We start from the raw sequence: 22,021 nt of genomic DNA on the forward strand, positions 1-22,021 counted from the left end.
AACCCACCGACTTGGTGCCGTCTCCCTGACTTCCAGGGAGACGCACTGGCCCCTGGGAGGCGCGCACGCGTGAGGGAGGCAGACCCGGGGTCTTGGGAAAGGAGACCACGTGGGAAACTGACCAGGAACGCCAGGCGGTGGAACAGCGAGGTGTGAGGTGCCAGGCGCTCACAGGGCAGGACGCAGAGGCCCGGGGGAGTCACCGGAGTGGCTACGTGGGGCCCCGCACACGAGAAACGGGGGAGCGTGGTCCTCCCCCTGCGGGGCTCCGCGCAGGGCAGGCTCGGTCCGCGGTGCTGGTGGCTGGACGGCGCTGTCCGCCTCCTCGCGTGCGCCTCTCCCCTCCCCGCTCTGGCCACCGCCCACGGCGTCTCTCCTTTCACTTCCGGCCTGGCTGGTCCCAAAAAAAAAACTCAACAAAAGAGCAAAGCTCCAAAGGCGGGAAACCTGCTCCATTCCCGTCCTTCACGGGCCCCTGTGCGCTTGCCCACGCTGAGCCTTTCATTCCCAGTGCCGTGCAGCCCACGAGAATGCAAACGCTGGGAACTTCGCTAGAGGGATCTAGTGACCCCGGCCCTGGGAGTGACTGTCACAGCACGACACGGAGAAAAGGTCAGGGCCCAGGAGACGCGGAGAAAAGGTCAGGGCCCAGGCGCGGGCAGACAGGGCTCCCAGCCCGTCGCTCCTCTTCCGTGGAAAGGTGACAGTGACCTTCACGGCAGAGGTGTTCATGCCTTAATGAGACCTGCAACAGCCTTGCGCGCGGCAAAGCAGCGTGTCAGCGTTGGCTTTTGTTAACTGAGAAGAAAAGGGGACCCTTGATGGACGGTCCTCCCACATCATCCGTTAAAACCAGACCAGTTGGCTACACATAAGCGTTCACCTGCTTGCATTCGCCCACTGCCCTTCCCTAGTTCTTCTCTCGCCGACTCTCTACCTAATTAATTCTCTCCAATGCAAATAGGAGGGCACAGCCGACCCATCGGTACTAGGGACCCCACCCCCACCCCCGCCGGCCCTGCTTAGCAGCTAAAAGAGCCATCGGTGGGAAAAGAGGCGGGAGGTAAAAATATCAAATCGGCCAGTGGCCTGAGCGTGAGTGGCCTTGTCCCCATCCTCCTCCCTCCCAGCATTCATCTCGGCCTGTGAGGTCATGTCTGCCCCCCGCCCCGCCTTTGCAGACGTGTACCCGCTGCATGAGTGACTGATTAACACCCGATCCTCGTGTATATTACCCAGTGGATCTGGACACCTCGGAGCCGGGGCCCCGACAGGCATGTCATCAATTTGTAGAGACCCAATGCGCTGATCTGAGTGACGGTCCCTTACGTTACAGCAGATACCGGCACAGTTAATGGCACGAACCACGCGTGGGAGGGTCTGCGAAGGCAGCGTCGGGCTTTCCCCGCAGAGTGGTAGTTAACTGCGTGGCTCTGACCTGGGCTGCCAGCTTCAGGCCCAACGCGGCTGAGTATCTGCACTAAGATCCTGGACAAGCTCATACGTGTCCTTACCCAAGATCACGTAAAAGTGGGTTTCCTAGCGTGTCTACTGCAACGCTCAAGCTCCAAATTCTCAATCGTGTGCATTTTTAAAAATTATTGATGTCAGAGAGGAAGGGAGAGGGAGAGGGAGAGGGAGAGGGAGAGAGAGAGAGAGAGAGACATCAATGACAAGAGAGACTCATGGATCGGCTGCCTTCTGCACGCCCCACACTGGGGGTCAAGCCCACAACCTGGGCCTGTGCCCTGACCGGGAATCGAACCCTGGCCTCCTGGTTCATAGGTCGACGCTCAACCCCTGAGTCACACCAGAAGTTTATAGGATATAAACTTCTATGTTTTAAACATGTACATATTAGTCTTAAATTTTATTTTCTATATATAACTTATTATACTCACACTTATGCACACAACATACAAACACACACACACACATATACGTACAGATTCTGGAGGCAGACGGGTTTTAAAGAACCTGTCACCCACCGGTAATGAAGTGTACGCCATGAGACAGTCTGCCTCAAGAGTAACTACCCTACTGGCTTTGAGATTTTCCCAGGGGCCCCTGACTTGGAAAGGATATGGATTGATGAGTGCTGGCCTCATAAATCTCCCACAGGCTTTGAAATACTTTGTGAGGCAGAAATGAAACTGTCGAATAGTCCCACAATTCTGTGGTCGATTTCCCGTGCACGTGGGAATTCTTTTGATGAAAATGCGCAGGGAAGCTCGGCTTTAGAATGAAACTGCTCTCCAAAGAGAATCTCCGTTTCAGCATTTTTTAATTTTTTGTCCTTAGAAATGTGAGACATCTCTGCAACGGAATGTAGGGACTTGCAGATGAACGGACGGCTGGTTATAAAGTGAATGCAGGCAGGCAGACCACATTCTCACGTCGCTACACCCTTCGTAGCAGCTTCGCGCACTCTCTAAGGGAAAAGGAATCCATTTTTCTTACCCCATTAAACATGAGGGCATTTCTGCCCCGCGGCGTCGCTCAGTGGTCGAGCGTTGGCCTAGGAACCAGGAGGTCGCGGTTCAGTTCCTAGTCAGGCTCAATCCCCAGGGAGGGGTGTGCGGGAAACAGCCAATCAATGGTTCTCTCTCATCACTGATGTTTCTCTCTCTCTCTCTCTCTCCCCCTCCCTCCCTTTCCCTTCCTCTCTGGAATCAATAAAAATATATTAAAAAAAATAAAAGCCCTGACCAGTTTGGCTCAGTGGAAAGAGCGTCAGCCTGCAGACTGAAGGGTCCCGGGTTCGATTCCAGTCAAGGGCATGTACCTTGGTTGCGGGCACATCCCCAGTAGGGAGTGTGCAGGAGGCAGCTGATCGATGTTTCTCTCTCATCGATGTTTCTAACTCTCTATCCCTCTCCCTTCCTCTCTGTAAAAAAAATCAACAAAATATATATATATTTTAAAAAGACACAAGATCTGGAGTCTGGGGTGCGGGATGCTAACAAGCCACTTAATCTCTTGGGATTCCTCGTTTTCAGAGATAAAACAGAGTGGTTGGATTAGGGCCGTGGTCGGCAAACCGCGGCTCGCGAGCCACCTGCGGCTCTTCGGCCCCTTGAGTGTGGCTCTTCCACAAAATACCACAGCCTGGGCGAGTCTGTTTTGAAGAAGTGGCGTTAGAAGAAGTTGAAGTTTAAAAAATGTGGCTCTCAGAAGAAATGTCCATCGTTGTCCTGTTGATATTTGGCTCTGTGGACGAATGAGTTCGCCGACCACTGGGCTAGGGGACCTCTCAGGTCCATGCCAGGACTCACACGACCCCAGAACGCGACGCCTGCGGTTAGGTTTTGGACGCTGAACGCGGGGGAAACGCCCCATCTGAGCTGCGACCCTGGCACCTGGAAGGACCTGGCGGCAGCGAATGAGGCTCGGGAACCCTGAATTACCACGACGCGCCTCTGCACCCCCCGCCATCCCGAACATAGAACCTCCCGGCCAGGGACGACGAAACACAGAAATCACGGCGCGTGGGAAACCCAGCTGGTTAACCACCGAGACACCTCTCCCGGGAGCAGAGCTTCCGGTGGCTTCTGTCCATCACTGTCAGCTCTTGCGGTCCATGAGGGAGTCCGTTTAGGCGGCACTGGCTACCGTCTCGGATGAGTCCAAGGGAATGTGAGATTAAGAGAGGAACCAAATGTTCTCCTAGTTAATATTCCAGGGAGCAAAATCAACTCCCGGTCCCCCGACCTGTCCCCTATCGAGCGACAATAGTGAAAATGCAAAAACACAGCCGACATGCTGACATCGGCAGCAGGGCCCCGCCATGCAGCGCAGGGCAGGGACGGAAGGAAAAGTGGGTTCCGGGGATGCAGAGAGTCAGCACAAAAGGCAGAGACAAAAGCCTCGTTACACCGGCAGCAGAGCCAGGGCTCGGGGTGAGACGCGAGATCTCCGTCATCCGAGGGGCCCCCTTGCGGATCGCCTCACCTCGTTCCTTCAATTTGCAGCGTTTAACAGGCGTCGCGTGGAGAGCGGAGAGTCCGTCTGCGACCATCAGGAGCCTCGGGACTTAACACAGGAGAAGGGAGACACGCAAATGGCTCCACGTTCACCGAAACGTTTCGAAATGCGGACAGAACGTGGAGAACCTGGAGCCACAGACCGGATCGCCTCTCGCAGGCGGCAGTCACTGTGCCGAGCCGGGGGACGCAGTGCCCCTCGGGGATGCCATGACCTTTCCAAGGACCCCGGCTCCGTCTGGTTCCAGGCGTGTTTCCACATGTTAAGTGAACCCCAGAGCCCCTGCGTGCGCGCCCATTCCCGGCACAGAGCCAGCCATGCGCTCTCCAAGCGGAGTCGACTTTCTACGGCCCGACGGTCACGTACAGGGACAGCAAACCACCGACAGAGGAAAGGAAAGACCCGCGTCTCAGCCCAGGATGAACAAGGGAGAAACAATTCCAGCAACAAAGCCTGTGTCTCCTGACTGACCGGGCCAGAGAGGCGCCTTGTCGGGGAGGCCAGGCCCAGTGGGTTCCATGTGCCCAGGTGTCTGAACACCTGCCTATCTCCGCTGAGGCCTCCCCGCCAGGCCTGCTGCCCCCCATGCTCTGAGGGTCCGTGTCTCTCCGACCTGGAGGCCACATCTGATTCCTGGGACCATCAGTGGGCGCAACGGGGCCGGGAGAAGGCGAGGGCGTCCACTCACTTACCTTCACGGCGCTGAAGCAGAGCGCGTGCAGTGCGGTGGCGGCGGCCGCGCTCCGGGCCACGCTGCAGACGGCCGAGGTCATTCCAGAAACAGCTGGAACACAAACGGCAACAGGCCCTTTCTAGACCGCGGGCCCCACAGCCGGGGCACCGAGTCAGGGCGCGGGGAAGGCCGCGCGTTCGGACATCAGTGCCGGGGTCTGAATCCCACCCCGTGAGGGGCGGCCACACGTGTCTGCACAGGTGCACACCGGCCACACGTGCAATGGCACGGCCCATGCACACGTTCACACGCTCCCATACGTGGCCAAATGCACATGCACCACCCTGACATCCACTCACTCTCGTTCACACGTCCCGGCGCGTGGATTTTCCAAGGAATGGCCAGCGGGGCCCCCGGACCCCCAGCCCCCTCCACGGCTCCGAGAGCCCACCCCTTCCTGGTTCCTGCAAGGTGGGCCCCCCTCGATTTGGCTGGAGGAGCCCAGACGGGCCCACCGTCGCCCTGACCGAGCCGACCTGAAGCAGGTTAGGTGCTCAGGTCAAAGAGAAGCCACCCGCCCGGTCCCGGGAGTTCCAGCCCGAGGCGGCGGTGCCGACCTGAGCTTCAGACCCGGCACCGGAGGAGGAGGATGTAACGTACCAGAACCCCCGAAGACCAGCATGTCGATTTGTTCCAAAAGGTAAATGCAGAAAGTGTCGATCTGCGGGAAGAGGCCCAGGAGGGAGATGGCCGGGAAGCAATATAAAAACCCTGCGAGGCACAGACAGAGGGACGGTGAGGGGGCGCTGCGCCTGGACCCCACGCGGTCCCCCTGCCCGCCCACCCATCCTTCCCCATCGCCGGGGACCCCGAGGGCCGTCTAGGCTGAGCCCAGCGGGTGCAGCGGAAGGCAGAGGCTGCTCCGAGGCGGAGCCCGAAGAAAGGACGCGGCCGGCCCGGCCTGAGCGTGACCCCGGGAAGCTGGGAGCAGCCTGGCCTGCAGCTCCCGAAGCGGACGTGGGCTCGAGGCAGACGAGGTGGGAGAAAGCGGAGCGGGGAAGTGACAGGGACATGGAAATCCCAGGGTGGCAGTTAGGGGGGGCTCTTCCTGCCGGGGAGGGGGGGCAACCATCGGGGCCCAGGGGGTCCTCGCTTTGCGTGTCTGTCCCCGGAGCACTCGAGTGGCGGAGAGTCCTGAACATGGTGAACGTCCGCTGGAGCCCGGCCGGCATGGCTCCGTGGTTGAGCATCGACCTAGGAACCAGGAGGTCAGCGTTCCATTCCCGGTCAGGGCACATGCCCGGGTTGCAGGCTCGATCCCCAGTGTGGGGGGTGCAGGAGGCAGCCGATCCATGACTCTCTCTCCTCGTGGATATTTCTCTCTCTCTCTCCCTTCCTCTTTGAAATCAATAAAAAATTATTTAAATAAACAAACAAACATCGGCTGGAGACTCAGAGTTTAGTCTTGACTCCAGACTCCGCAGGGAGCCAGGTGATGAACTAAGACACCCACACACAGACGCGGGGGGCACGGAGGGCCGCCTGCCCCGGCCATCACACACACTGGATAAAGCATCCGTGTGCACACCGCTTGGCCACCACTCTCTCTCTCTCGATTCCATTTCCACCGGGTTTCAGAGAACCACAGAGACGCGTGTTAGCAATGCTATGGCGCATCTGTCTTCCTTGCCGTCCCAGTGTGTTGGGTAGAATGTCAATGGAGTTTGATCCTGGTAATCCTCAATGAAACAAAGGAAATTAGATTTGAAACCCAATCAGCCAAACACTGGGATTTATGTCTAAACCCTATACATCAACTAATCAACAGTGGAAGTAGAGGCCCGGGGGGGGGGGGGGGGGGGGGGCGGGGCGGCGTTTAGTTATTGCTGAAAACTCAGAAATGCAGGCTTTCCTGGTGGAATTGTAGGAGTGGGGGATTTACGTGTCATTCTCTGGCTAACAGTGGGTTAAAAGCAAGTAAGTGTGGGCCAATGCTGTGAGTGAAAGGTGACGTAAGGACGTGGCTGTGAGAAGTGGGCCTGGGCTCGGCACGGGGTCACAGTTCGATGCACACGGCGAATTCCTCGCAATGTTTTCAGTGGCGAGATCTGAACTCCCGTCACGGGCCAAATAATGACATTTTGGCCAACGAAGGGCCACGTCCCGGCGGTGGTATAGCCTCCAGCCGAGGTGTGTGGGCTGCGCTCCGGTGGCCGATGCGACCGCCTCAGGACACTTCTCAGAGCCACGCCCTTCGCCACGCGGCACGTGACGGTGCAGCGTTGGGGCAAAAGGAGGTCTACAGTTGCTTGTAAGGAAAAGTAATGCACTGATCTGTAACAGTGGTCGGCAAACTGCGGCTCGCCAGCCACATCGAGCCGCAGTTTGCTGCTCTGTTGACTAATGAGTTTGCCGACCACTGATCTATAATAATAAAGGGGTGATATGCTAATTAGACTGGACATCCTTCTGAAAATCACTCTGGACGTCCTTCTGGACAAAGCTGGGGCTGGAGGGAAACCCGGGTCCCGGATGCCAGAGGGAAGCCGGTGCCGGTGCCGGCAGCCGGGGGAAGGAAGGCCTACTCTTGCACGAATTTTGTGCACCCGGCCTCTAGTTAATCCTAACTAATAAAAGAGGAATATGCAGGTTGACCATCACTCCAACACACAAGATGGCCACCCCCATGTGGTCAAAGATGGCTGCCCCCATGTGGACATAAGATGGCCACCACAAGATGGCCAGCAGGGGAGGGCAATTGGGAGGGACCAGGCCTGCAAGGGAGGGCAGTTGGCGGCGATCAAGCCAGCAGGGGAGTGCAGTTAGGGGTGACCAGGCCAGCAGAGGAGGGAAGTTGGGGGTGACCAGGCCTGCAGGGAAGGGCAGTTGGGGGGGACCAGGCCTGCAGGGGAGAGCAGTTAGGGGTGACCAGGCCTGCAGGGGAGGGCAGTTAGGAGTGACCAGGCCTGCAGAGGAGGGCAGTTAGGGGTGACCAGGCCTGCAGGGGAGAGCAGTTAGGGGTGACCAGGCCTGCAGAGGAGGGCAGTTAGGGGTGACCAGGCCTGCAGGGGAGGGCAGTTAGGAGCAATCAGGCTGGCAGGGGAGCAGTTAGGCATCAATCAGGCTGGCAGGGGAGTGGTTAGGGGGTGATCAGGCTGGCAGGCAGAAGCAGTTAGGGGCAATCAGGAAGGCAGGCAGGTGAGCAGTTGGGAGCCAGCAGTCCTGGATTGTGAGAGGGATGTCCGACTGCCCGTTTAGGGATCGGGCCTAAACAGGCAGTCGGACATCCCTCAAGGGGTCCCAAATTGGAGAGGATGCAGGCTGGGCTGAGGGACACCCCCCCTCCCGTGCATGAATTTCGTGCACCGGGCCTCTAGTGAATAAATAATAATATAGCCCGGCTGGCATGGCTCAGGGTTTGAGCGTCCACCTGACCGGGAATTGCACCATGACCTCCTGGTTCATAAGTCGATGCTCAACCCCCGAGCCACGCCGGCCGGGTTCAAAACCCTTTGGAACGATCCTGCACTGGAGGCTCTAGGGCCCTGGCACCCACGGTCCCCCAAAGGTGGGCAAGCCCAGAGGAGAATGCACAGCTTCGCCCCATCCCCTCGTGGGGAAGTCTCTCCCACTGGGGAGTCCCTCAGAAGGGAAACAGCCCAGACCCTCTCTCCCCCGCATTCCCGCCCACATCCCCCCCCCCCCCCCCCCCGGAGGCGCTCACCGAGGAGGAAGTCCCTGGCGGACTGGAGTGACCCCGGGGAGCACAGCGTCAGGCCGTACACGACGTAGGTGGGGGGGTGCCTGGCGTTGGCCCCTGCATCGAGAAGCAAAAGAAGGCCACACAGCACACAAAAATAGATTGGTCTGCTGTAGGCAATGATTTGGTTGTGTCCCTAGAAAACAAACACAGTGTCTGGATGGTACCTTTCCTTTTGATTAAACGACGAAATTCTCGCAGTCAATCGCTTAGACCAGTGGTCGGCAAACTCATGAGTCAACAGAGCCAACTATCCACAGGACAATGATGGACATTTCTTTTCAGAGCCACATTTTTGAAACTTAAACTATATAGGTAGGTACATTGTTATTAACTTAATTAGGGTACTCCTTCAATTGCACTGTACGTGCGCGCCCGCACGAGGTATTTTGTGGAAGAGCCACACTCCAGGGGCCAAAGAGCCGCATGTGGCTCGTGAGTTTGCCGACCACTGGCTTATACCATATAAGACGACCTACGCCATAAAACACATCCCCTCCCCCCTCCCATAACCTATACACTCGAAACACCAGGAAAAGGGGGGGAGTGGGGGAAGGATGCTGATTCTGTCAAATAAGAATATCTAAAAGCACGTCTGACCTCTCGGATTCCGCAAGTTTACCACGAACTTAAACTACGTGGTCTACGCAGAGCTTCACTATTCACAGGAAATAGAATTGAACGTTGTGGGCTTCCTTTCCCTATGTCTTTGAAAGTGAGACTACGCCCTAGAGCCGGTTTGGCTCAGTGGATAGAGCATCGGCCTGTGGACTGAAGGGTCCCGGGTTTGATTCCGGTCAGGACACAACCTCGGGTTGCGGGCTCCATCCCCAATGTGGGGCGTGCAGGAGGCAGCCGATCCATGATTCTCTCTCATCGCGGATGTTTCTATCTCTCCCACCCTCTCCCTTCCTCTCTCTCTAGAAACCAATAAAAACATATTTTTTTGAAAAATGAGGTAGGGGGAATATCTTTGCAATCCATGAACGACTTTGCGTATCACAAGCAGAGATGAAAGTGATAGGGTTTCCGATGTGAATTTTTAGCTGCTGCCTCCAACGTGTTATATTTAGAAATGCAATTTAAACCGCCGCTGCCGCTGTCATAGCAGCGGCCCTATTCCGAGACCATCCTTTAATAGGAAGGGGGGGCGGGCTTGTCCGTGGGGGCTGGCGAGGCTTGGCCCCGAGTCCCGGCTCGGTCTTCAAGGAATAGCTGCGCTCGTATGAAATTTCCTTTTGAATCCGAGTAGGTCGTAGGTTAATGGGTGTGGGAATACTTCCTCAGCATTGAAAAATGGAAACCAGGGCCCAAGTTAAACCTTAATGCCTTTCTTATCGAGGGGAGAGCAGCGTGAACTGGCTGGTCCAGAGAACCGTTCGGTGTACAAACACACCAGCGTCCGGGATGCGGCTCCAAACGGACTCCGCTGAAGACGCGTGATGAAGTCGCCCCCTCCCCCCCATCCACTTGCACTTCCTTTCACGGAAAGGCTAAAAATAGACTTTCGGGGACCTGGACGTCTTTGGCCGTGAACAAGTGGGAGATATCATCTTGGATCGGCCAGGTCACACTCTGTCTCCTGGGTGTGGGGACACGTCCTTCGCATGCGTAATTTCTGAGACGAAACCTGAGGCTCCCTTAGCGAGAGAGCGGCCCTCGCCACACTCACGTTTCATCTCGCTTCCCAGACACACCCGGTCCCCGCGCGCTTCCGAGAGTACCGCTGACACGCGGCACGCGAGCCGCCTTTATCTGCCTTGGCTCCTAAGCGCACCTGCTAATGCAAGCTCCCTGCTCGCCTTCCTTCCTTCCTTCCTTCACGGGCCAATCAATGATCAAAAGCCCCCAGATGGACTGTTTTCATATATATATACACTGAGTGGCCAGATGATGATGATCTCTGAACGCATAATAATCTGGCCACTGTGTGTGTGTGTGTGTGTGTGTGTGTGTGTGTGTGTATTAGAGGCCCGGTGCATGAATTTGCGCATGGGAGGGGTCCGGCCAGCCTGGCCAGCGGGGAGGGGACATGGGCGGTTGGCCGGCGTGCCTGCTGGTCGAACTCCTGGTCGAGGGGACAATTTGCATATTAGCCTTTTATTACATAGGATATACACTGAGTGGCCGGATTATTATGTGTTCAGAGACCATAATAATCTGGCCACTCAGTGTATATATATATATACATACATATGTATGTATGTATATGTATGTGTGTGCGTGTATATATATATGTGTGTGTGTGTGTGTGTATATATATATATATAAAAATATATATTGACTTCAGAGGGGAAGGGAGAGGGAGGGAGAGAGAGAGGGAGAGAGAAACATCCACGATGAGAGAAATCATGGATCGGCTGCCTCCTGCACGCCCCCCACTGGGGATGGAGCCCGCAACCCAGGTATACGTGCCCTGACCGGGAATCGCACTGTGACCTCCTGGTTCCTAGGTCGATGCTCAACCCCTGAGCTACGCCGGCCGGGTTACATTTTGCCTTCTCAGTAGATATTGGCCATTCCCTGTCTCCAACCCGAGCAGACAAGACAAGCAGCGTGTCTCCCTGGAAGCTTACGTGGATCGGCGAGGCGGGGTCCGGCTGGACGCTCTGGAACACAAAGCAGAAGGGCCTGCGTCAGCATATCTCACGGGCTCACGCGCACACCGTGAGGGGGTTGCGGGGTGGGGTGGGGGGCCTTGCCTTGAGCAGGGAGTACTGGCAGCTGGCCATCACCAGGCAGAAGAGCAGCACCCACAGGTCCTTGCAGAAGCCGCGGCTCAGCGTCACAAAGCCCAGCAGCGACACCAGGATGACGAGCGAGACGGCCAGCACGTTCTCCCTGACGTCCTCCGTGCTGCGGGGACAGGGGGGTACGAGCAGAGGGGGGCACGGTGGGCGTGGCTGCTTGTCCCCAGAGAACCCCGCGTGCTCCAAGCAGACGGCCCCGACAGCCGGGGGGTTCTCTCCGCGCCTTCACGCCTGCCGACAAGGCTTCGAGGTTTCTTTTCTTCCTTTTTTTAACATAATCATAACTTTTTAAAAAATCTTTATTGTTGCAAGTATTATATAGGTCCCCTTTCCCCCCCGCCCCGACCCCTCCAGCCGGCCCTGGTTTCTTTCTTTACAAACAAAATTTTAACCCCTGCCGAAACCGGTGTGGCTCAGTGAATAGAGCGTTGGCCTGCGGACTCAAGGGTCCCAGGTTCGATTCCGGTCAAGGGCATGTACCTTGGTTGCGGGCACATCCCCAGTGGGAGGTGTGCAGGAGGCAGCTGATGGATGTTTCTCTCTCATCGATGTTTCTAACTCTCTATCCCTCTCCCTTCCTCTCTGTAAAAAATCAATAAAATATACTTAAAAAAAAAAAATTTTAACCCCTGATTTCTCTCCTGAAAAGAATGAAGAATAAGCCCATTGGGTCTCCTTGGCCACTAGAGAGGGTTTCGTGGGAGAACTACTGGCTCCCCCCACACCAGCGCAATGCGTTCCAGGTAGAGCCTCACCGGCTCCTTTAAATGGGGGGGAAGGGGGACCCCGGCCGGTGTGGCTCAGTGGACAGAGCGTCGGCCTGCGGATCAAAGGGTCCCGGGTTCGATTCCAGTCAAGGGCACGTACCTCGGTTGCAGGCGCCTCCCCAGCCCGGGCCCTGGTTAGGGCACGTGCAGGGGGGCAACCCATCGATGTGTCTCTCTCTCACCGATGTTTCTCTCTGTCTCTCCCTCTCCCTTCCACTCTCTCTGAAAGTCCATGGAAAAATATCCTCGGGTGAGGATTAAAAAGTATAACAAAAATGACAAGTGGGGAGGGGTGCACTGACACCCGGCTAAAGCCGAGGTTCATCTCCAGTCTCCCCAGCCAGAGCCGGAGCCCAGTTCCAGGGGCCCGAGAACTCCAGCCGGAGAGCCGACACTGTGGAGGGTCTGGCCGAGGGGTCATGACCCCAGTCTCCTTGGCTGGCGTTCTCAGGGGAATCAGAAATAGAGGGGCAGGGTAGAGAGGTGCGCTCATCCACAGGTGGCGGGGGGGGGGGCTGTCGGTGGGTGCACAGGGGACACATAAGGGAGGGCCAGGGGGTTGATACAAAGGGGCTGAGGGCTGGTCGCAGAGCCTCACTCAGTGGGACAGGGAGGCTCTGGGACGGGCAGCGCTGCTGAACGGGAGACAGTGGGGGGATCTCAGTGCCGGAGAAGGTTTGGGGTCACCTGAGGGAGTCAGAGGGCACAGGAGGGATCGCAGAGGCTGGGACTCTGCTTTCAGAGACGGAAGACATGGGCGGGAGGACCGGATGCAGGAGGAGCTACGGGAGGGAGGGGTGGCATGGAGTGAGAGAGGCCGGCGTGGGCAGGTCATTCACAAGGATTCTGGGTGTCTCACCTCGTCACTTCTTGCTCACATACTATTGGCCTTTCCCATTGAGATTTTTAAAAATATATATTTTTATTGATTTCAGAGAAGAAAGGAGAGGGAGAGAGAAACATCAATGAAGAGAGAAAATCACTGATCAGCTGCCTCCTGCACGCCTCTCACTGGGGATGGAGCCCGCAACCCGGGCCTGTGCCCTGACCGGGAATCGAACCGTGACCTCCTGGTTCCTAGGTCAACGCTCCACCCCTGAGCCACGCCGGCCAGGCGGGCTCATTTCTCCCATTTTAACGGCTAAGCGACCACGTCTTTCCTTGTCTGGATCGCACCGCTCTGACAGGTTTGCAGCCCAAGCGTGTGCGACTTGAACGTGTTCCCGAGAACCTCAGCGACCGTGTCCCCCCGACAGGCGTGCACATGCGCCCAGCCACGCGCCCATCGTGTCCTCGGCCGCTCGCTCGCCTGCAGGCTCGGCCCCTTACCGGTCCAGCAGCGCCAGCAGCGCCAGGCGGTCGTACCAGACCTTGACCCACTTGCCGGGGAAAATGAGGAACTTGTAGAACTGGTCGCGGTTGAACTTCCCTTGGGCTGACGAGCAGGACGAGGCTTCCAGGTCCTGACTCAGGTGCTGCCAGAGCCGGAGAGAAGCGAGAGAGACGGTTCGCACCGACATGCTGCTGCCCGAGAGGCACCTCATCATGTAAGAGAACGAAACGCAGAGGCTCACGTTCTGGAACGTAAACCCACACAGTTCATAAACCAACACACCTCACTTCCATGATGCTGTGCCATTAACACGATGCTACTCACCACATCACAATACTACTGTTTTATTTTCCTTTTTTCTTTTTTAAATTATTATTATTATTTTTTTTATTGATTTCAGAGAGGAATGAAGAGGGAGAGATAGAAACATCCATGATAAGAGAGAACCATGGATCGGTTGCCTCCTGCACGCGCCACACTGGGGATCGAGCCCGCAACCCAGGCATGTGCCCTGACCGGGAATCGGACCTGTGACCTCCTGGTTCATAGGTCGATGCTCAACCGCTGAGCCACCCTGGTCGGGTTACTGTTTTATTTTCCTTTGTTTTAAATACATTTTTATTGATTTTAGAGAGGAAGGGAGAGGGAGAGAGAAACATCAATGAAGAGAGAGAATCATTGATTGGCTGCCTCCTGCACGCCCCACACTGGGGATCGAGCCCACAACCCGGGCATGTGCCCTGACCGGGAATCGAACCCTGACCTCCTGGTTCATAGGTCGGTGCTCAACCACTGAGCCACGCTGGCCGGGCTACTGTTACTTAAGGCCAAGAAACTGCCCTGAAAAGAGTTCCTAGGAACGACCAAAATCCAACGAAAGATCGTAAATGACTGAATGTGTGAAAGGCACGTTATTTAATGTCACGCTGAGAGAAGCATCCCGATCTTTCTAAGAGTAAAAAGATTTTTATTGCCAACAGGTGAGGCCTGATATAAGAAAAACTGAACATTTTTTCTAGGAAAAAAACATCTAAACCAATAAAACAGACACAGGTGGGGACATTTAGGCCCAGGTTTAACATGTTTGAACCCCAAATCCACCTGTGATGGGCTCTCATCCTGTGGAGAAGAACTCAGTTTTGAAAAAAACAAACAAGCCCTGACTGGTGTGGCTCAGTGGATAGAGCGTCGGCCTGCAGACTGAAGGGTCCCAGGTTCGATTCCGGTCAAGGGCATGTACCTTGGTTGCGGGCACATCCCCAGTGGGGAGTGTGCAGGAGGCAGCTGATCCATGTTTCTCTCTCATCGATGTTTCTAGCTCTCTATCCCTCTCCCTTCCTCTCTGTAAAAAATCAATAAAATATATTTAAAAAGAAAAAAACAAACAAACAAACATAGGCTTCATGGATTTGTCTGACAAACAGAGTGAGGGGCCTGGGAGCCTGGCACGTAGCTGGCACGGGAACATGAGAACCGGCGGGCTCGGCCCTGGCATCCGAAAGCCGTACGAGAACATCCCGCAGACACCACGATGGTCACGCAGATTCAAACCCACGCGCGGCGGCCCAGGGCCCAGCTGGGAAAGCGGGGGGACCCCGGTGAGCCCGAGGGACCGGCAGGTGGAGGGACAGGGAGGACAGCGAGGCAGAAGGAGAAACCCAAACGTATCTCCTCCGACACCTGACGTCGTTAAACAGCCTGTGACGGCACGGGCAGAGGCTATGTGTGTGCCATTAAGTACCATTCATCCGTTATCGTGGAGAAATAAGATGCTCGTACTGCTCCATGTCTCAGGAGACTAGAGACTTGTCCTCTTTAAACCTAACGTGTTTAAAACTGACCTCTGCCTCGCCGGCTTCCAAAATGTGGCTGCATCGCCGCGTGGGGGTCTCCTGGACGGATATAGTGACACAGCCCCAGCCCGGGGACGTCACACTCGGGCCAGACCTGCCCGACGCTGCCAGGGATTCCCGTGGAAACGGGGCTCAGACGCCTGCCTCCAGGAGGCTCCCGCACAGCGAGGGGGGACGTACCCGGCGGGGGGAGGAGGGGGGAGACGTACCCGGGGGGTGACCGGCTGGGTCCTCTGCGCCACCATCAGCAGCAGCTGCTGCTGGAGCGGGCTCACCGCGGCGTCCCCCGAGGAAGGGTCTGGGCTCCCCGAGCTGGTGCTGGAGGAGCTGACCGGAGCATCTCTGGGGGCAAAACAGAAGCTGGGTTACCCTCTTCTGTTGTACGGAGTCATGTGTGTCACACACAGCGCGGGGCGCTGGGGACCCCAACGCGGGCAGTGAGGCCAGGGAGGATGGAAGTGTGTGTGCAGAGCCACTTCCGGGACAATCGCCTGGGCTGTCGGGGTGCGTGAGCCCCCAGGACCGTCTAGGGCAGGCGTCCTCAAACTACGGCCCGCGGGCCACATGCGGCCCGCCGAGGACATTTATCCGGCCCGCCGGGTGCCGCTGCCTGTCCTGCTTAGCAGCCGACGCGTCCCGGGCCCGCAGTGCGCATAGGAATTTGTTCATAGTTTTTTTTTTAAACTATAGTCCGGCCCTCTAACGGTCTGAGGGACAGTGAACTGACCCCCTGTTTAAAAAGTTTGAGGACCCCTGGGACTCTAGGGTGACAGCCTTCACGTTCTCTGTTTTTTTAAATATGTTTTTACTGATTTCAGAGAGGAAGGGAGAGGGGGGGAGAGAGAGAGAGAGAGAGAAGCATCAATGATGAGAGAGAATCATGGATCTGCTGCCTCTTGCACACCCCTCACTGGGGATCGAGCCCGCAACCTGGGCATGTGCCCTTGACCAGAATCGAACCCTGACCTCTAGGTTCCTAGGTCGACGCTCAACCCCTGAGCCACGCCGGCCGGCTCTCTCTCTTCTTTCATTTGTACCTCGTATCAGGCTCTTTGCTGCTCATTCTCCCCCTTTTTAGCTTTAGACTGTGAGCTGCATAATCGCCTCAAGTCTCCATTGCACTAATTTCAGGCCAAAGATTCCCACCCACATGAATGAATACGTGACGCAGACGCGCTAAGTTTCAGGAGCCACGTCCCCCCTGGACAGGGCAGTGGGGGTGGGAAGAGTCCCGCCTGCAGGAGCCACACGCGAGCTGCCCCCCGCGATGCCGGCGCGTCTGGCCCTGATCAGCCTGCTCCCTGGCTAATCGCCGCCGACGGGCTGTTCGGGGTGACAGCAGAGATCAATCGATTTGAACTCGACGGAGCTCGGAGCAACAGCAGAAATGGGGATCCACGGTGGGGACTGCAGGAAGCGCAGCCACTAAAGGAAATCAAGACGGGTCAGCGGCTGCCATGCAGTCTGGGCCAGAAGTGTGCACTTTTAAAGATATTTATTTTTTTATTGATTTCAGAGAGAGAGAGAGAGACAGAAACATCAACGAGGAGAGAATCATGGATGGGCTGCCTCCTGCACGCCCCATGCAGGGGATGGAGCACACAACACGGGCATGAGCCCCGACCGGGAATCGAACCGTGACCTCCTGGTTCATTGGTGGACGCTCAGCCACTGAGCCACACCGGCCGGGCAGAAAGGTGTGCTTTTGTGCCGGCCGAGCTGGGCCTCACATTGACGCTGACAACAGCCCACCACACTGCACTCCTAGGGTCTCACCCATCCACGCTTCTCCAAGTAGCAAATAATCAAAACACCTCTGCTTCTCTATGTTCCCAGTGATGTGGAAATTATCACCTGAAATGCTTCATCTTCGCCAGATCTCAGAAAGCACAGCCTGCCAGCCGGAAGGAGGGAGAGAGGAAGGAAGGAAGGGAGGGAGGGAGGGAGGGAGGGCCTCGCTTCCCTGCTGACTCTGTCTTATGTCTCAAGCTCTCGGGGGCGGGGGGGGGGGGGGGGGCGGCCTGGACGGATGTGGGAGCAGGCCACCCGGGGGCAGCACAGAAATGAGAGTCCCAGCCCCAGTGCACACCATGTTCAGGGGTCCTCAAACTTTTTAAACAGGAGGCCAGTTCACTGTCCCTCAGACCATTGGAGGGCCGGACTATAGTTTAAAAAAAAAAAAAACTATGAACAAATTCCTATGCGCACTGCGGGCCCGGGACGCGTCGGCTGCTAAGCAGGACAGGCAGCGGCACCCGGCGGGCCGGATCCATGTCCTTGGCGGGCCGCCTGTGGCCCGCGGGCCGTAGTTTGAGGACCCCTGGTAGGGCATCTCAATAAAGCTGCCCCCTTTTGAAAACTCCGGCCTGTTATTTAGACCTTTAACAGGGATTCTTGTTTGAAAGTCTGCAAACAGCTCTTCTTTCGTAGGACAGCAACGTTCACCTGTGCGTTGGAGACACGTAAGGAATGGCAGAGGGGGAGCCGGGCAGGGCCGCCAGCACAGGGTCTGGGCGCCACCAAGTGGCCGCCGGGGCGCTGACCACCAGAGCTGAACCCCACTGTGTGGTCGGGGCGTCTTCCCGGGGTGGGCAGAGGAGGTGACTCAGAGGACACAAGTCTACCCCACCCCTCACGCCTCCTGCCAGGGTGAAACTGAACCTGGAAGGTGTGAGGAAACAGAGCGAGGACGGCAGGGGGAGGCCCTGAGCACAGCCACCGAAACGCAGGGGAGAGGGCACGGCATTGGGGCGGCAGGGACACCCCAACCGCTCATGGTCATCTTTTTTTTTTTTTAAATGTAACTTTTCATTGCTTTCAGAGAGGAAGGAAGAGGGAGGGAGGGAGAGAGAGAAACATCCATGATGAGAGAGAATCATGGATCGGCTGCCTCCTGCACACCTCCTACTGGGGATGTGCCCGCAACCAAGGTACATGCCCTTGACCGGAATCGAACCTGGGACCCTTCAGTCTGCAGGCCGACGCTCTATCCACTGAGCCAAACCGGTTTCGGCCATATTTTCTTTTTCTTTCACACGAAACCCACACGTGGACACCTTCCAGTGGACACGCACATCCACATCCTCGCCTCAGCAGCAGCCACGCAACCCCTTGCAGCCCTGAGCCCAGAGCGCACTCACCCGGCGGGAGAGAAACCGTCGTGGCTTGATGGCTGGTGCTGGGCCGGGCCATCTTTCTGATTTCCAGATTTTAAGTAGCAGGATCTAATTTCTCCTGTGAAAACACGACATTTCGGCCAAGAATGTTACGCGGTGATCTGTATATGACCGTTTCAGCTTACACCGTTTTCAAGTTAGCGCAAACGCGTTTGGAACTGCTTGAATGAAAACTGCGCCCTGGTCCGCGTGGCTCAGGCCGTGGAGCGTCGTCCTATTACACCGAAAGGTCACAGGTTCAATTCAGGGTCAAGGGCACATGCCCGGGTTGTGGGCTCGGTCCCCAGAAGGAGGTGTGCAGGAGGCAGCCAAATGGATGTTGCTCTCTCACATCAATGTTTCTCTCCCTCTCCCCTCCTTTCTCTCTAAAATCAATAACACATTTTTTTTTTTTTTAAATTGGCAATCTAGGTCCATTCCTTACATTTCTCCATAGAGTGTAGTGCAAGTCAATCCACCTCGTGGTACTTCTCTGATAACGATGCTTAGACAAACGACTCCAGTTCCTTATCACTTGCTTTTGATTCATTTGTACCATCTCTTAACTCACTTTTATATATTCTCATCATGCGTGTTTTTTGTATGTTCTCCATGTGCATGTTCGGTGCACGCTGGAACTCGGTGTTTTTTTGGATCATGTGCCAAGAGAGCCTCATTGAGCGCGTGGTTTTGACCGGCGGGCCACCTGGGACATCCCTACCTTTGTGTTCGCAGCTGCGCGGGGCCACCGACTGCCTGGTGCCAAGAAGCAGGAGGCGGAATTCATGTGCCGTTCACCGAGTCCGCTAAAGAGGGTCGGGGTTTGGGGTGTGCAAACCAGCTCGCTTTGTAAAGGGTCTCTCCCCAGGAGAGGTTTCAGGGTCCTTGTCCCGGTGACGCGGGAATATGATTCACTTTGTCGGGAGCCCTGGACCGCGACGTGAGGGGTCCTCCCCCCAAGAGGAGCGTTAGCCGTGACAGCCGCCGCCCTCGGGGCCGTGACGCCAGTGCCGACGCCTGTGTTGTTTGCCTCGCATTGTGCCAGTCCCGGGCCCTTCTCAGAGGCCATGCACCTCAAATTGTAAACCGCTGCTTAGAGATAGGTAGTTAGGATGATGATGATGATGGTTTTTATTTATTTTTTTTCCAGAGAGGAAGGGAGAGGGAGGGAGAGACCGGGAATCAAACCGTGACCTCCTGGTTCATAGGTCGACGCTCAACCACTGAGCCAGGCCGGCCGGGTTATCTATTATTCAAACCAGCATCCTTATGAGAGTAAATTACAAGCATTAATCGATCTATAGGAGACCTAAGGCAGGGCCCATCCTTGAAAAAATTGGAGCTGCAGAACTTTGAACTGGTCACCCAGTGATCCTCCCTCCCTCCCTCCCTTCCATCTTCCCTTACTCCCTCCCTCCCTCCCTTCCTCCCTCCCTTCCTTCCATCTTCCCTTCCTCCCTCCCTCCCTTCCATCTTCCCCCCCTCCCTCCCTCCCTCACTTCCTCCCTCCCTCCCTTCCATCTTCCCTTACTCCCTCCCTCCCTCCCTTCCTCCCTCCCTCCCTTCCATCTTCCCTTCCTCCCTCCCTCCTTTCCTTCCATCTTCCCTTCCTCCCTCCCTCCTTTCCTTCCACCTTCCCTTCCTCCCTCCCTCCCTTCCATCTTCCCTTCCTCCCTCCCTCCCTTCCATCTTCCCTTCCTCCCTCCCTTCCTTCCGTCTTCCCTCCCTTCCTCCCTCCCTTCCATCTTCCCTCCCTCCCTTCCTCCCTCCCTTCCATCTTCCCTTCCCCCCTCCCTCCCTCCCTTCCATCTTCCCTCCCTCCCTCCCTCCCTATCTCCCTCCCTTCCTTCCATCTTTCCTTCCTTCCTTCCATCTTCCCTTCCTCCCTCCCTTCCATCTTTCCTTCCTCCCTCCCTTCCATCTTCCCTCCCTCCCTTCCTTCCATCTTTCCTTCCTTCCATCTTCCCTTCCTCCCTCCCTCCCTCCCTTCCTTCCTCCCTCCCTCCCTCTTCCTTCCTTCCTCCCTCCCTCTCTTCCTCTCTTTCCTTCCTTCCTCCTTCCCTCTCTTCCTCTTCCTTCCTTCCTTCCTTCCTTTTCTTCCCCCCATGTTAAATCCTCTTTATAACAAGGCACCAAAATATACCAAGGTCATATTTTCAACATATACCCAAAATGAATGGACTAGGTCCTGGCCATTGCCTTCCTGGAGTTTAGCACTGTGAGGGGGGACATGTCAGTCGATAAAGAATTACAAGCTGTAAGAGGATCCACGGAAGATGAGAAGAGGGTGTTCGGGGAACACGAAGCAGGACCCGACCAGGTCTGGGGCGTTCAGGAAGGGTTTGCCTGGGGAACTCTCTGTGGACGTGAGATCTGAAGGGCGAACAGCGCACTGTGGGCGCGGGGACACGGCGAGTGCAGAGGCCCTGGGGCGGGAAGAGCGTGTGCCCTGCTCTAAGAACCTTCTGTGGGAACCACCGTGTAGGACGACGTTTCCCTGTTCCCGAGCCGAGGGCGCAGGCCAAGGGACCACGTGGGATCCCACAGAAGCTGCCCGCCGGCCCCTCCCTCCTCATGGGGGACACGCTCCGCTCCAAAGGCTCACCGTGTCCGTCGATGAAGACGTGCATGGCGTCCAGGGAGATCTCCTCCTGCGCGGACGTTTCGGGCCCGCTGATGACTTGCAAGACAGAGCTGTCTTGCTGGGACGTGACCCTGTAGATGATCTGTCTCTGTCTGTTGCCCTGGAAACTAAACACACACGCAAGGTTCAAACACTGGAAGGAAACGGGGCGCCGCCTCCTCCTCAGCAAAGCCGTAGGAGGCGCAGCCAGGGAGCGAGGCTGCCCCCCCCCCGCCCCCGGGGCCCCAGGGCGAAGCCAGGCAAGCCCGCTATCCTTACAGGGCCGTGACCTTGGCAGGCTCCGTGCACGCGGGGCTGGGGCTAGCGTGCTCTTGACTTGGCACGTCGGGTTTCCCGTGCTTGGCGCTGCGTCCACGTTCCAGGATTTCGTTCTTCCTCTCCGGGGAGCAGGTGTCTGCAAAGCATCGCTTTATGTGTTCAGGTGAGGTGGAACCGAGAAACTAACGCGAAGGCATTTGGAAAGGAGTTACCCAAACCGAAATGAGGGTAGAGAGACCATCTGAACGGCTCCTGTGAATTCAGAGCGCATTTAAATACATTCTGGGGCTCTGGCTGGCTTGGCTCAGTGGATAGAGCGTCGGCCTGCGGACGGAAGGGTCCCGGGTTCGATTCCGGTCAAGGGCATGTACCTTGGTTGCGGGCACATCCCCAGTAGGAGGTGTGCAGGAGGCAGCTGATCGATGTTTCTCTCTCATTGATGTTTCTAACCCTCTCTCCCTCTCCCTTCCTCTCTGTAAAAAATCAATAAAAAATATATAAAAGAATACATTTTTGGTTGACTAGGTAAATACCTAAACATATTGGAGAACAGCAGTGCGTATGTGTTGGAGGCATTAGACATCGCCAAGCACATCGACTTCCCGTGCGGATGCAGGGACGCCCTTGACATCGCTCCGGGGACCCTGGCTTCCCCGGCTGAGCATCACCCACTCAGGTCCGTTAGACACAAGTGGACAGCATTGCACGCAACTCATCACACAAACCAGCCTGGCCATTCTGGAGCGAGGTCCCATTTCCCCTTTAAAAAACGGATCCATCTCTCCTCCTCCCTCATTCTCCAAATCGAAGCTTTCAAGCTAATGGAGACTTGGTCCCTTCATGA

General features: G+C 56.4%; 1 protein-coding gene across 2 annotated transcripts in view; it reads right to left on the reverse strand.

The window, feature by feature from the left end:
* PCNX2 (pecanex 2) overlaps nucleotides 1-22,021 on the reverse strand; it is a 69,413-nt gene that overhangs the window by 34,277 nt on the left and 13,115 nt on the right. For both annotated transcript variants that reach the window (XR_013959600.1, XM_080650941.1), the window contains exons 6-15: nucleotides 21,178-21,313; nucleotides 20,881-21,026; nucleotides 18,261-18,354; nucleotides 15,330-15,462; nucleotides 13,264-13,409; nucleotides 11,120-11,273; nucleotides 10,994-11,026; nucleotides 8,382-8,553; nucleotides 5,318-5,428; nucleotides 4,677-4,768 (exon numbers count right to left, since the gene is read on the reverse strand). Coding sequence is in view for 1 of the 2 variants with exons in the window: in XM_080650941.1 (XP_080507067.1) it covers nucleotides 4,677-4,768; nucleotides 5,318-5,428; nucleotides 8,382-8,553; nucleotides 10,994-11,026; nucleotides 11,120-11,273; nucleotides 13,264-13,409; nucleotides 15,330-15,462; nucleotides 18,261-18,354; nucleotides 20,881-21,026; nucleotides 21,178-21,313 (1,217 nt within the window). In the remaining variant the exon portion in view is untranslated. The remainder of the gene's footprint in view (nucleotides 1-4,676; nucleotides 4,769-5,317; nucleotides 5,429-8,381; nucleotides 8,554-10,993; nucleotides 11,027-11,119; nucleotides 11,274-13,263; nucleotides 13,410-15,329; nucleotides 15,463-18,260; nucleotides 18,355-20,880; nucleotides 21,027-21,177; nucleotides 21,314-22,021) is intronic.

This window comes from Plecotus auritus, assembly GCF_963455305.1.
Source record: "Plecotus auritus genome assembly, chromosome: 14".
In the NCBI taxonomy this organism is placed as follows: domain Eukaryota; kingdom Metazoa; phylum Chordata; class Mammalia; order Chiroptera; family Vespertilionidae; genus Plecotus; species Plecotus auritus.